General features: G+C 35.7%; 1 protein-coding gene across 2 annotated transcripts; it reads right to left on the bottom strand.

The window, feature by feature from the left end:
* Positions 1 to 612: 612 nt before the first annotated feature.
* On the bottom strand, positions 613 to 13,551 carry LOC143736281 (EGF-containing fibulin-like extracellular matrix protein 1). Of its 2 annotated transcripts, none has more exons than XM_077227019.1 (9): positions 13,367 to 13,551; positions 12,315 to 12,407; positions 9,964 to 10,009; positions 9,585 to 9,860; positions 6,412 to 6,531; positions 5,617 to 5,736; positions 5,413 to 5,536; positions 5,141 to 5,333; positions 613 to 3,754 (listed from the first exon to the last, which is right to left on the bottom strand). In XM_077227019.1, exons 2-9 carry the CDS (start codon positions 12,399 to 12,401, stop codon positions 3,593 to 3,595), a joined length of 1,128 nt encoding a protein of 375 aa, XP_077083134.1. In that variant the 5' UTR covers positions 12,402 to 12,407; positions 13,367 to 13,551; the 3' UTR covers positions 613 to 3,592. The 2 variants fall into 2 exon arrangements, with proteins under 2 accessions (XP_077083134.1, XP_077083133.1); XM_077227018.1 differs by having other exon boundaries at positions 13,287 to 13,367.
* Positions 13,552 to 14,907: the final 1,356 nt, after the last annotated feature.

Raw genomic sequence — 14,907 nt, 5'->3', positions numbered from 1 at the left:
TTATTAAAGTAGTATAGCCTTGTGCAAAGAACAGGGCACATTTTGTAAAAGTTTTAACCCCCAAACCTCATGTTTCTCACATAACACCACCATAAAGATGACTACCTAATAATATATTCACATTTAACAATAAAAATAAGTTAGCCATAATAAGTTAGAAAATTACTTTATATTCTACTTTAATGTTTTTAGAATTTTCTTATAATTCTCCAGATTTTTTGTATACACTCAACATTTAGTTCACCTTTTCTTTTTTATACATTGAAATCTAAGCAAAGACATGCAGTTCATGTATGACTTGCATGCTTTCTGTAAATGAGTTGGCTTTCAGTGTGTAAATATTCTTACAGGAACTGCTCAACTATTGTCATGACAACATCACATAGTTATATATTCCCATCTGCAACCGCAGGAGGTAATAACTGCAGATGAATCTTGGTGGTCCTCTTAAACTGTTCCAGTAATATACCAAACTGACCCATGCATGTTATGCAATACTAGCAAAAGATTTTTCAACATGAGTATTTTCTTTTCTGGTGGTACGTTTGTTTTGATACATTTTTTTTTACATGAAGCAAACAAATGAATAAGCATATAAAAATGACACAATTGTTACTGAATTAATTTTTTATTTCCAAAAACTTTGCAGCCGAATAAATGGCACAAAGGCTAAGAATGAGTAAAAAAAAAAAAAAGTGCAACTTGAGAACATCCTGAAAATACAGAAACATAAACGATAGGTGCAAATCCAATTCATTTTTAGTTTGTTAAACAATTACAAACACCTTTGTTGTCCTCACTGAGCAGAAACAACAGGTCCACACCAATTTAGATAAAAGCAAAAATGATCTCAATGAGAGAAAAAGAGGGAGCATTCACCATGCGTGAATCAAAATAATGCATGTTTGATCATAAGAAAACAGATAAGGACTTGCAGGCATCCATATTATATTACAATACTTAGTCAGATCACTATGGAGCCAACATAAAAATTGTTTGCCAAAATAGTTTCATACACCGTGGTGGTGCGCGACCCATTCCGGCCTCACCCATGACCACGTCTCTGGGGTTGCTGGGTGTGACGCAACGGTTTAAGTAACAGTGTTTGTCACAGACCATCAACACGAAACACTGCAGAAGATCAAACGCTGCTCTGGCAGCCGTACAGACATGTTAGGCAACAGTTCCATTGCTTATGCGACCCTAAACCCTTGCCAGCAATTTCCTGAAAACATCACTTCTGTTTCCAAAACATTATTGCCTTATTCTCATAGGATAGGAGTCATTTCTGCAGTATTTGCAAGGCGGAGGACACATTCGGAGATTTCCATTAGCTAAGGATGCCATTAGATTACGACACAAACTGTTCCACCTAACTATATGCAGTTCTGTTATCCACATGTTCCACCTATAAAACACATTTTTTCCCTGCTAAAGTCAAATCTAGTAAGGAATCTATAAGATAATTACATTCTTATTTGATTTATTCCATGTGCAAGAAACGTAAAACTTTGTTTATTGATAGATTAAAAGGTTGGTTTAATCAAAAAGGAAGACTCTGTCATCGTTTACTCATCTGCATGTCGTTACAAACTCGTATGATTTACTTTCTTCTGAGGAACGCAAAAGGAGAAGTTTAGTAGAACGTTCATGCTGCTCTTTTCCATACAGTAACAGCGAATGGGGACGGAAATGACACCAAAAAAAAAAAAGCACAATAAAAGAAGAACATATGACTTGTGCACTATATTGTAAGTCTTTAGCTTGGGGGCTCGAGCACCCACGGGAAAACACAAGATATTCTTCCTCCATCGTAACCAATCATCAAATCGATTGAGATACGGGAACCTCTCTGATTGGTGGATCTCACATCGTGTCACGACAGGTCATAATACACACAATTCTACTATATTTAACATTACAGCATAACAACCTGTCACAAAAGCTTGTGCTTTCTGTTTTTTCCACGATAATAAATTGTATTTTAAAAAATGAACTCCAAAAACATCAGGTATATCAGCAAGAGAGCGACCCGTGACAACACTCATGGAATTGGTTGGTTAAATGTATTTTCGGTCTGTGTGTTTCTCTTCGTGAGACACAAATAACTTTTGTGTAATGAATTCATCAAGTGCACCATCGCACGGAAAAAAAGACCGCAGGCCTATTCTTGAAAAACTAACACTAAGTATAATTGATTATTAAGCAACGAGCATGTTGAAATTTTTAAGGGCCATTTGTTGCGTATATGTGTGTCACCTTGCTTAGCCCAGTTATCATTTGCTCATGGAAACAGAGGTGAATAGAGGTGTGTTTATATATGGTTGTTAATGTATTTGCACCTGGGGTTACGGAGTGTGGTAGAAACATAAATTGGCGCCTGTGTTTTGAAGCCGTATGATAGTTTTGTGTCAGTAAGCGGCCCATTCACATGTGTTTTTGTAATCCTCTGTTACTTTTCCATTGTTCTTCTATGTAAACATATGCTACCTACATTGATGTATTTGGCCATTGAGCTCACGTCTTGTGCCTTTTACACATGACACTCAGTTCAACAACCTTGGTTTTTTCCCCCATTCCATTGCCAACGTATTGCATTTTTGCAATGTGTGAATGGCCTCTAACAGGACAAAAGTTATGGTTGGTGGATGCTGCATTTGTAGTAACAAATTGTGACACCAATTTGAATATGGAGACGAGTAAAAGATTCGAGAGCTGTGGTGGAGGGAACAATTTCAGTGTATAACCTACATTTTGGTCTTTTCAGAAGACTTGCAATATAGCTGAGCTTTTATGGTGTGTTTTGTCATTTTTTTGGAGCTCCACAGCATCTGTCCCCGTTGACATTTATTGTATGGAAACAAGCACGTGGGAAATTTAGCTAAACTTCACCTTATATGCTCTATAGACGAAAGAAAGTCAAAAGTGAGTAGGCCTAAATGATGACATACTTTTAATTTCTGTGTGAACAATTCCTTTAAAAGACTGACATGGATCCATGCAGCAGAATCGGGAGAAAATCCTCTTACTATCAAGACAAAGAATAACCTATAAGTGCTTTTCAGAATGAAACTTAAGCAACCCGTGTTTTTTTTCTTTTTCTTTTCTGTTATCCAGCTGTGTTGTTTTTCAGATATTTCTTGGTCTTCATGTCACCCTCTCAGACCTTGTCAAGTTACTCGTTTCAAATTTAAAAGTTACAAATTACTTGAAAACTTCAATAATCCAGACAGCCTACTTTTTATGATTAGTAAACCAATTCCTGTTTGAAACCCAGTAAATATGCAACTATCTAGACCAGTGGTTCTCAGCTGGTTTTGCTTCGGGGTCCCACGTTTTAAATCGGACATTAACTGGTGACTCAATACAGTATCATGAAATGTATTATACAAACGATTGATCATATAAAGATAAACATTCCAATATTAATTAATCTATTAATTGATTTAGAATTGGTTTCCATCTATGATCCACCAACCAGTTAAGAACCACTGATCAAGGCCAGGTGATCATGCTGTGTTGAACATTTTAAACATAGTAAGCTGCAGTACAAACATAAAACCAAGGTGCTGATTCAGTCAAACTAGGTGATTTAGAAAGGGTATGGACCCACTATAATAGTGAGTCTCAGCAGTGAGCTGGAACGGTAGCTCAAGGCATTACTCTGGGTGACCATCTCCAGATCCACAACATGTTCTCTAGGGCCAGTCAACGGTTTGGTCATTACCAACATGGCACTTACATTACTGGAGCGCTGAAAGACAAAGAGAAAGACAATCACTAGAGAGACTACACCACGAGCAAATGTTATTAGTCAAAGTGACCCATTTTATTTTGAATATAACTGTTTTTTTTTTATATTGTTCTTGACAAAAAATGCTGACTATAAGTAATCTGATGTTGTGGAGTGATAGATTTTGCATTCAACCACACAACATTTTAAATGTAACAGGGTTGGTCCTAAATGTCATGGGTTCAAAGTGAGTTAAGTATCTCTTACAGCCTCTATCAAATTTTTTTTTTAATGTAATGTCATCAACCCCAATTATTGTTCGACCCTGTTATGGGAAAATAACAGTGATCGGTTTTTACAGAAAACAATTCTTGGCAAAAAGCACAAGAATACTGAGTAAATAATCTGAAGTTTTGCAGTGCTAGAATAGGTCGTTATTAGACCTTTTTACACTGATCTTCAATCCTGTAACATTCAACCCCAAAACATTTTAAATGTAACAGGCTTGGCACTAAACCGGTTTTGGAAGTGAAATGTCATGGGATCAAAGTGAGGTAAGTGTCTCTAACAGTCTTCATCAGCTTTGTTTTAAAACTATTGTTTATAGTTATATTGTCAACCCCAATTGTTCAACTCTGTTATGAAAAAATAAGTCATCTTTTATTTTTTTTTACAGAAACAAATTCTCAGCAAAAAGAGCAAGAATACTGACTGTAAATGTTGTGCATTGTTAGCCATTATTAGACCTTTTGCACTGATCTTCAACCCTGTAACAATAAACCTGAAAGCATTTTAAATGTAGAAGGGTTTGCGCTGAACCTGTTCTGGAAAATTAATGTCATGGGTTCAAACAGAGGGAAGTATCTCTTACAGTCTATACATTTTTGTATTGTTTACAGTAATATTTTCCAGCTCAATTGTTATGTAAAATAATAATGATTAGTCTTTTACAGAAGAAAGGCCATTAATAGACCTTTTTGCACTGGTCTTCAACGCTGTAACATTCAAACCAAAAACAAAACATTTTACAAGTTTGGTGCTAAACCTGTTTTGGAAAAGGAATGTCATGAGTTCTGGTTCAAACTGGTAAGTATTTCTTACAGTCTCTACAAGTTTATATTGTCAAGCTTAATTGTTCAACTCTGTTATGAAAAATAATAGTGAGAGTCTTTTACAGAAAAAATGCCATTATTAGTTAGACCTTTTGCACTGATCTTCAACCATGTATTTTCATGTATAAAAAAAGTCAAATGTAACAGGGTTGACTTAAGACCTGTTTTGGCAGAGAAATGCCATGATTTTAAATAGGAAACTATCCTTCTTTATGTATTAAAAGGCTGGAATCACTGATTTAGGATTGGGGTAACTGTTTAAAGATCTTCCACTGAAAAAATTGTCACGTCTTACCCGCAGGTAGAATTCTCCTCCCTCATTGCCGGATTTGATCGTGAAAGTGTTTACCATATTGGGGTAGACACTGGTAGCTTGAATCTGGAAGATATCCGCAGGCACTGAGCGATCGGAAAAGATGCTCATGTACTTGTAGACAATGACAGGCGGCAGTCCCCGGCAAACACTTGGCGACTGGCACCGACAGCGACTGTTGGTAGAGAGTTAAATGGTTAAAAAAACATTTTTTATTGCAACACAGCATGATTTTATTAGGACTTTTGACACACCCTTCGCCTGTTTTCACGTATGGCTCACGGCAGGGGTTTCTGGGATAGCAACGGAATCCTCCGTAGTAATTCCAACACATTTCATCTTCTCTGCAGTTGTGTGCTGCTTCACACTCATTTATATCTATTAACAGAGTGGAAAAGGTCAATGAGCAACTTCAGAAGCCACTTCAGGAGCCCTGAACTAATCAAACTGGAATATACCTTGGCACATCCGCGTCCCTTGGAGCTGGTATCCATCCGGACACACACAACTGTATCCTCCAGGTTGATTCACACATTGGAACTGGCACATGTAGTTTGAGAAATCACACTCATCGATGTCTATAAAAAACACAACTTTATTGCTAATTACAGCGTAACATTTGAGTGCCAAGTAGGTTGTTAGATCAACAAATATTAAGACAATTTTAAATAGCCTGTAATAACTTAATCTCTTTTAAATGGCTATTTCACACAAGACATTATATACCCACAAATATTCAATATCATAAGGAGAACATGCTAACAGGTTAAGCTAATGTAAGCTAATGCTCTTAAACTAATGTATCCTTCCATTTACCTATTATACTAATACCTATATTTCTTTATGAATTATAAATGTATAATCACATAATACACAATTGACCAATGGCCATCGAAATCATTAAGATATGATATAATATACATTGGGGAAAATACACTGTGCAGTGTTATTTGCATTGAAATACTGTTGTTATCTGATTGGCTACAACAGGATAGTGTCAATGTTAGCAACTCCTTCATGCTAAGAAACTGTGAGATTCACCTCAACTAAATGAATCGGATGTCAGTCGGACGTTTGTGAGCATATTACTGTGAATACTTTAATCATTTGTTTACATACACTTAGAGAAGAGTCGCAATTGTTGTCTTTGTTACTAGGTTAAAAAATATCCAGGAAAATTCGAACAAACTAGCATGCAATTAAAACCAAAATTAATACTTTCTTACATAGGTTTAAAAAGAGTAAAAAATAACCTTGGCAGGAGATGGAGTCTGAAGCCAGTTCGTATCCGACTTCACATTGGCAGAGGTAAGAGCCAATCAGATTGTAGCACTGATGTTGGCACGGGTTTGAAGTGAGACATTCATTCACATCTGTAAAAAGAAAAAAAGGTGGAACGCAATTGAACATTAATGACAAATGATCAAATAAAAAATGCAAGTGCATGAGTAATAAACAAAATAACTGCTGGCCTGTTAATGCAATTCACTGCCCATTTAATTCTGTTCCTCAAATATAACACTAATAACACCACTTATTTAAAACAACAGGTAGCATAATCCAAAACACACATCTTTTCTGCACTCCTAATCATTCTTTGGTATGTCTGGCGAGATTTCCAGCTTAGTTCTGGAGCGCAGAAAGTGTCCTTTCACAGTGTGGGGGCCATCATGGGTGGTCTGCGCTTATCTGCCAGGTTTGGTCAAGTAACTATATACAAAGGCCTAAGAATAGCCCAGTCTTCTGTGATTCATATACAGGCTATTGGATGTGCAACATATGTGAGTGCAAAACCTTCTTTTCCAAACGAAAGAACATTCAGGCAGATTCCTCCTAGTGATCTATTTGAAGCATTAATGTGAGAATAATGTCAACGCACAGATCCGAAGCCTCCCGGGGGGCCTCTCGTCGACTGTTTCCAAAGCTTTTGCTGACCAGCGTTTGGGCCCTTTCAGGGGGTTCAGCACTGCTGATAGCCAAACTGGCCGATGCACACTGGAAAAAATGAGGTGCAAGACCTCGCAGGCGAGAGTTCAGACAAAAAGCTTGCAGTTTTCTCGCCCACCTTTCTGAGAGAGGCACACCTGGAGTCTGTGATCACCCACATGATGTGATTTAATTCCAACAAACTGGTGTCAGATTCCAAAGGAATCACTGCCAAGGCACTTCTGAAAGAGACTGGCCGAAAATATGTAAACATCGAAGGAAGGCCGACTCTCTTTGCGGGAAGAGGCCCGAGCTAATTGTTGACTCATTTTAATGGGCTGAGAGATGCATGTCCTGACCCATACTTCCTCAAACAACACCACATAACCTGTTAGCTGTTTGATTACAGAAAGAACCAGTTCTAATACAATGGTTGGTGCACTAGTCTTGGAGACAACGTCGTGTTTAAAGGTACCAGGTTGATGCAGTGATCACTTCTGATAAAAAAAAAACTTCTCACTGGATTAGTTTGTAAAGTTAGTGTCATTATATATTTATTTTTTATTTTTTTATTATTAATTCATGTTGTAAAATGTCATGTGGTTTTGGTCCCCAAACATATAATTAGAATGTATGAATTAGTAAATAAAATAAAAAAAAATTACTTAAAAAAATGTATTTTAAAAAAATTATTGCGTGAAAATAATGATTACGATGTGTACGCTCAAATGAATTCAAGGTATAAGGAAAATATTTTATTACTTTTTGATGTCACCACATGACATTTAAATATAAACTTTTCTTGAAACTGGTATAAGCTGCACCAGCTATGTTTTGCTCTTAGACAGTATGATCCACCAGCAAGACCGAAAACCAAACCAATGCTAACCAGTATAAACCAACTCTGACCAGATGCTGATTTCTCCTGAACTCCTCAGCAGGAGTGGGATTAGCGATGGAATCCGTGCAAATGACTGCTCATAGTATTTAATAAAATGATTTAAGATTGGGAAACAAATGTATTACTCTTTTGGGATGAAATGTTAGTTGGCATGTCTTTGCAATTCATGTCTTTCAGTCTCATCTTGAATGGTTTATGCAACCTAAATTGTTTGCTTCTAGCACAGGGATTCTGCATGCTGTAACAGGACTGAGCCATCTATCAAGTTGGGAAAGAAAAACATCATTAGCACACACACAAAAATTGTTTTATCCACCAGATAGAGGAAGACAGACCCAGAGGAAGCAGATTTCTGGCACTGCATCCTCTGAACAGATACAACAACATCCCAATGAGTGACACAATGACTTCCCAAGGGGTCAGTGTTTGGCTTGTTAGCATGGTCTGGTTAGCCCTGCTGGTATGTGTCGTAACTACATATTCTGCCCATGAAGATCATATTTCGTCATTATATTAGCCATGTATACTGACTAAATTAATATTTTACAACATTTATATCCCTAATATTTCAAGTGCTGCAAACTTATTAGTTATAGGCTAATAAGCTACTTTACATTTCACTAATAACTTTGGAACTGTGTGGTACAGAATACTTTTTCTCTCAATTTTAAAAACTGTAAAACCTAATACCAAACACATCCTATGCCACAAAATTTGTAGTGTATCATCTAATAGACAAAAAATTATTTTGCATGAGTAAAACGCAACATATATCTCATTTATACACTTTCAACTCCTTGCGGACGTAGTGTGATGTAATTTTCATAACCAGTCCAATTTTTCCATCTGCACAATGTTTCATGTGACGTATGCTGCCAGCTGTGTCACATCCCTGCCATTCACAACTCCTCTCCCATTCTATATATTAATGGAAGTACATGGTTTCCAACAAATCAACAGAAATAAACTGCAGCCAATCAAATTTAAGCAGCCATTTGAAATTACCTTTTAATTGAAAGTAAAATTCAAATCCGTTCATTGTGAAATTTGTGTATACATGTGCAGGGTGTCCAAAAGAAGCGATTTACCAAATTTTGTGAGAATTGGACACAGGATGCCACTGTAATACATTTTTGCTCCGTATGGCAGAAATATTTTGGGGGAATTTTATATAATTTAAGGAATCCTACTTTTTTCAAATGTGTACACACTTAAAAATAAAGGTTCCAAAAGAGGTTTTCACAGCAATGCCATAAAAAAAACATTTTAGTCTTAGTGTGGAGAACATTCTAATAATCAAAAGAACCGTTTTCCACATAAATAACCTTTTGTGGAATGGGAAGGTTCCATGGAAGTTAAAGGTTCTTGATTAAACCATTGATGCCAATGAAGAGCAAGTGTATACGTGTTTCGCCCACTATAGTGCAGTGTCCAGACCTAAAAAATTGGGTGCAAGAACACCAGGACAACATTTTGAAAATTAACACCAAGCTATTCTACACACACCATTCACAGAGATCTTTAAACTCCATAATCTCAACAAATACTTAAATTAACCAAGTAGAAGATTCTGGAGAGAATCACACAGCTATTGCTCACCTCTGCAGTAGTTCTGAGAGTCTGCCATGAAACCGACACCACACTGGATTGTATGTGTTGGGCTTTGAAGGACTCTGGAGTAATCGCCCCTGTAACTGGGGGCTATACCGGGTTGAGCATCTCCTCTTTCCACTGGTGGGGCAGTAGTGGGCTCATCCTCGCCGTTACTGACAATTATCTGAGCGTTTTGGGGTAAGCAGAGGTATCCACCAAAATGGTTGACGCATTTCATGCCCCCTTTGCAGGCGTCCTGCACTGTCTTGCATTCATCTATATCTATGTGTAGAAAGACACATGATTAACATGATGAGATATTATGGTTTAACATTAATGCTTGTACTATTAAGACAACTGATTGAAGGGAAAAGAGTTGTGTTACCTTTACAGATTTGTTTCTCAAAGTCAAATTCATAACCTCCAGTGCACTGCAAAAGAAAAAAAAAATGTGTAAGAGGCAAGAGATAAAAAAAATGTGTGTAAAAATGCAGCAAATGACCAATATTAGCAAGATACCAAAAACTGATGGCTGATTAAAAATTCACCTGTGACTATTTATTTACACACACAGATTGTCTGTCTATCTATCCATCCATCCATCCATCTGATTTTTGAGAATGAATAAAAACATGCATAAACCAAACACAAAACAACATTTACAGATTACTGATATGAAATTTATGTAAAGAATATATAATTTTATCTGCCTATGATCTATATATCTTTCTTGCTCCCTTTTTTGTCAGCAGCATAATCCGCACAGCTGATTTGGCACATGTTTCATACCAGATTCCTTTCCTGCCACAACCCAGCACTGATCCAAATGTTTGAAAATAAATAAATACACATAAAACTCAAAACAAAACAAAAATATAGCTGGAAGCACCAATTAAGTGGCCCAGCACAAAAAAAAAGTCATGATGAATTATCCACGCATGGCTGGGATCATCAGATCAACTGCAACAATGAGTAATTAAAGACATTTTTAAATTATTTGCAAAATGCAATTATTTGATTTAATTGCTTATCACTTTTGACCAGTAAGTGGTGCTGAGGTGACAATAACTTCATTTAAATGGACAATTTTTGTTTAAATTGGAATGAAATCATTCCAATTGATGAATCCGAACATAGTGTTTACATAAACACTAAATAAAGTGATCGGGTTGACGTGCGCATTTAGTGTTTACATGTACTATCGTGTGGATTAGAAAAGGTTTAAACCACCCCTTACAATCCGAATGAAATTTTGATTTGGCCATTTTCGGATTTTGCCAATTCATTCCAACTGACGTGGTTACATGTGATTTTTTTATTCCAACTGTGCTACTAGTCCGATTACAAACGGCTTATTAGAGCCCATGTAAACGCAGCTACTGAATGATCTGAAGATGCTCTGAGCCAATTCAAAATGGCGGACAACAAGTTTGTCCGAATATGGCATAATTGTTATCATTGTTCTTGGTATGACTCAAAGAATGGATCAAATCCAGTTTCATTAAAATAAGCTCAAATTAATCAAAAGCTATTAACATTTTTTTAAATTTAATTATAAATTTTGACCAGAAGGTGGCTTTGTTCCAAAATCTACTTTCAGGGCATTGTGCCGATGACCCACACTGAGTTTCGTAATGATAAGCGAATGTGTTTATAAATTACAGCATTTTGCAAAAAAAAATCAAAATGGCCGCCACCCAAAATAATCAATATGGGATCAATTGGTTATCATTCGACTCTGTATGCTGCACTGAATCCAAAGAGATACCTTTTTGAGCAAACCGTTCAAAAGTTATATAGACAATTATATAGGCATGTTTCATATCTCCTGAATTAGTGCTGTGCCAAAACGCTGCATGTAGCCTCTGGTCATGCTTGTGAATACTTGTACCAAGACTCGTCTCGATACGCTAAAGTGTTGCCGAGATATGACCTCACGTTTATTTTGATGTGCTCTTTGTCGAATTCGAAATGCTAAACACCATTATGATGACACACATGACACTCAAGTAATGCAATAAACATTAATTTGACCACATTAGATGTATTATAAAACTCTAATGTACATAACTGATAAGAAAAAACATAGAAAGAAAACAGTTATTTCAACAAAAAAATACAATTATGGGAATGCCAATTTATGGGGTTTCACTGTAAATTATACAATGACTTGTTCTTTTTCACCTCCAAAAACTGTAAATTTAACAGTATTTTACTGTAAATTGTTACATTAAATGTAAGGTTAGATCTTTTACATTTATTTACCGTATATTGTAAGGAAACTTACTGTCCGCAATTAATGTCTTTTACCGTTAAAATCATGAAAAAAATTTGAGTTCGAAGAAGTTGATTTTCCGTTAAAAAAAATTCAAAGTGGAAGTTTTGTAATGGAAATGGAATTGGATTTTTTCATGTCGGAAAATCAAATCGAATCATTTTTGGTTTCTTACCAGTATGGTTTGAAAGTTATTAGCATATTTGAACAGCTGGTGGCGCTAGAGGGATTGAGTTAGAGACTCCAAATTCGCTATGTTGACAGTTCAGACAGTCCTCTTTCTGTGTGCCAAATTTCACAAGTTTCCCACCAGCGGTTTTTAAGGGCAGCCGTCTAATAACACTCACAGATACGATAGGTGCCTAGTGCACACCTTCGCTGCTTGGCCCCAGAAAACTAAGCCAAACACAAAACAATAATCTATACCCATAAGCAGCTTTCATGTGTTTTGGACTACTTGCCATGTATGTGACAGGCTCCTGAGCATCGGCTTCCTGAGACATCGCAAAGCGGACGGCAACACTCAAACACAAGCAGATCCCGAGCATTGTGACCTGCAACACAGGGGAAAAAACATGATCACATTTTCACAAATTACCATCATGCGCCTTCAAACGCATCTGCACCGTTTCCAATGAAACCCCAATTACATTTCATCCGTGTTGCAAAGGTCACATTGTTTCGTTTGAATACAACTGCTGTTGACGCTGGCTCAGTCCTGCAGAAACTTGGCAGAGTCCTCCACAAAACAACAGCGTCCAATCTGGGCCCGTTCACCCACTTCATAAAAGTAATTATGCCATGGCACATTTTTAAAAGTAACGCATTGTCCTTGTGCAAACGACCATATCTGGCATATCTGAGACCGAGGCATCAGAACTCATTTCAACACTGTGGGAAATGTTCTTGACAAATTCACTCTTGTAATGTTGAATTTAATGGGTTTCCCTGAGGATGCGAATCTCTGAACCTCCCAGAATGTGTCAGAAAGAAACAGTTCAAATAAAACACAAGTAACAGTAAATCTACAGTACAAGGCTATTACAGCGATTTCAAAAGTAGTCCAACTGAAGGCATGTACCAACTAGTACTTAGACACCATATTTATCTGACAAAGCCCTCTAGCAACCTCCAGTTGAAATTGTTGTTTTCTCTTCAAGAAAACCTCCTATTCATGCAATCATGCTTTCTTTTGTTTCCGTGAAGACCTGTAGAAGTTCATTCCCATTCAAAAGTACTACGTATTTGTGTAATATTACAAGATACTTTATTCTTTATGTGCACCTAATAAAACAAAGTGCAGTTGTTCAATGTGAACCACTAAAAACTTGCAGTTAATTGTAGCTATGTTGCAAACCGTTACTATAGTTATCAGTCAAAATGATGTAAAAGGCAAGTCATAGCGGTTATAATGCAATGCAAAAACAATATACCTTAGACAATAGTATTGTCCCCATCTTCCCAGCAGTCCTGAGTGTGTGTGTGTGTGTGTGAAGTGAGAAGAGATGCTTACCGTGTGTGTGATTTATCCCACTGTAGTTGAGGAGCGCTGGAGTCTCTCACACACGAGGTGCCTGCGATCATGTTCTTATAAGAGGCAGGTTTTTCTCACAAGCCTTTTCAAATTATGTTTTTTCTCACTGCTACATTCTTGTTGTAATATAATGGTAGTGACTGTGGCTCCACCTACTGCTAAACGTCCAGACCTACAGTAATATTACAGATGCAGATACAGCAGGGCAGTGAAGGGAGAGGAAAGTCTTGCTAATGAAGAATTATGATATGATTTTAAATGCTATGATCATTTATCGGCATCATAAAAGTGAATGAAATATATCACTTGATAATTAAAATAAAACAACATTTGATTTATTAACTCAATTCAGTTTTCTCTAAGAACGTCTATAATTAATATAAAATATATTATTTTCATGAAGAGGAAAGTCTATACCAATAATCAAGAATTATATTATGATAATTTATAAATTATTCATTTATATGTATCATAAAAATCTATTAAATTAATATGATTTAATCTGTTGATTTCATTTTTTAGTTTTTTTCTAAGAAAGCTGTTTTTCATTTTTTTAAATTAAAATCTAAAATTAATAGAAAATAAAAATAGTCTATGGAGGGAAGAGAAAAGTCTTACCAATAATCAAGAATTATATTATGATAATTTATAAATTAATAATTTATATGTATCATAAAAATCTATTAAATTAATATGATTTAATCTATAAAATAACTGTTGATTTAATTTGTTCTTAGTTTTTTTTTATTAAAATCTAAAATTAATAGAAAATAAAAATAGTCTGTCTATGGAGGGAAGAGAAAAGTCTTACCAATAATCAAGAATTATATTATGATCTTAAATATAGGCTAATAAATATCTATTACATTAAATATATAATTTAATCTATAAATTAAATAGCTGTTTCTAAGAAAGCTTTTTTTATTTTAATAAAATCTATTTAATTAATTAAACATTAAAATGAAATAAAAGATTAATAAAAAAATGTTTTAATTTCATCATTTTATTTTTCAAACTACCAAGGTTTTAGAAATAAAATCTGCTTTTCAAATCCTTTAGCATACTGAAGTATGATGGTATTAAAGATGTACATTTTGGACCGAACTGCTCGCTTCATATGGATTTATTTTACGATCTCTTTATGAACTTATTAAAGAGTCAAAGTGGTAGTTGCGTAGACTGTCAATGGAGGGACAGAAAGCTCTCAGATTTCATCAAAAATATCTTCATTTGTGTTGCGAAGATGAACGAAAGTCTGACGGGTTTGAACGACATGAGGGAGAGTGATTAATGACAGAATTTTATTTTTTGGGTGAACTATCCCTTTAAATATCTCTACAAAAGTTTGTTGATGTCGTTTCATAAAATGATTTGGAGGTTTTTCCTCATCATTTTTTTCTCCCATTTGTAAGACTTTATTTTATTGGCGGGTATTTATTTATTTTCATTAAATGTACTTATGTTTTAAAACGTTACAACATCGTTGTCACTTAGGCTAACTTACATGTCGATGTCTGTCT

Source organism: Siphateles boraxobius, unplaced genomic scaffold (genome assembly GCF_051911475.1).
Source record: "Siphateles boraxobius isolate OS27281-9 unplaced genomic scaffold, OSU_SipBor_1 13, whole genome shotgun sequence".
Taxonomy (NCBI): Eukaryota; Metazoa; Chordata; class Actinopteri; order Cypriniformes; family Leuciscidae; genus Siphateles; species Siphateles boraxobius.
The sequence above is the reverse complement of the archived record's forward strand: the minus strand, read 5'-3'. Positions and strand labels throughout refer to the sequence as shown.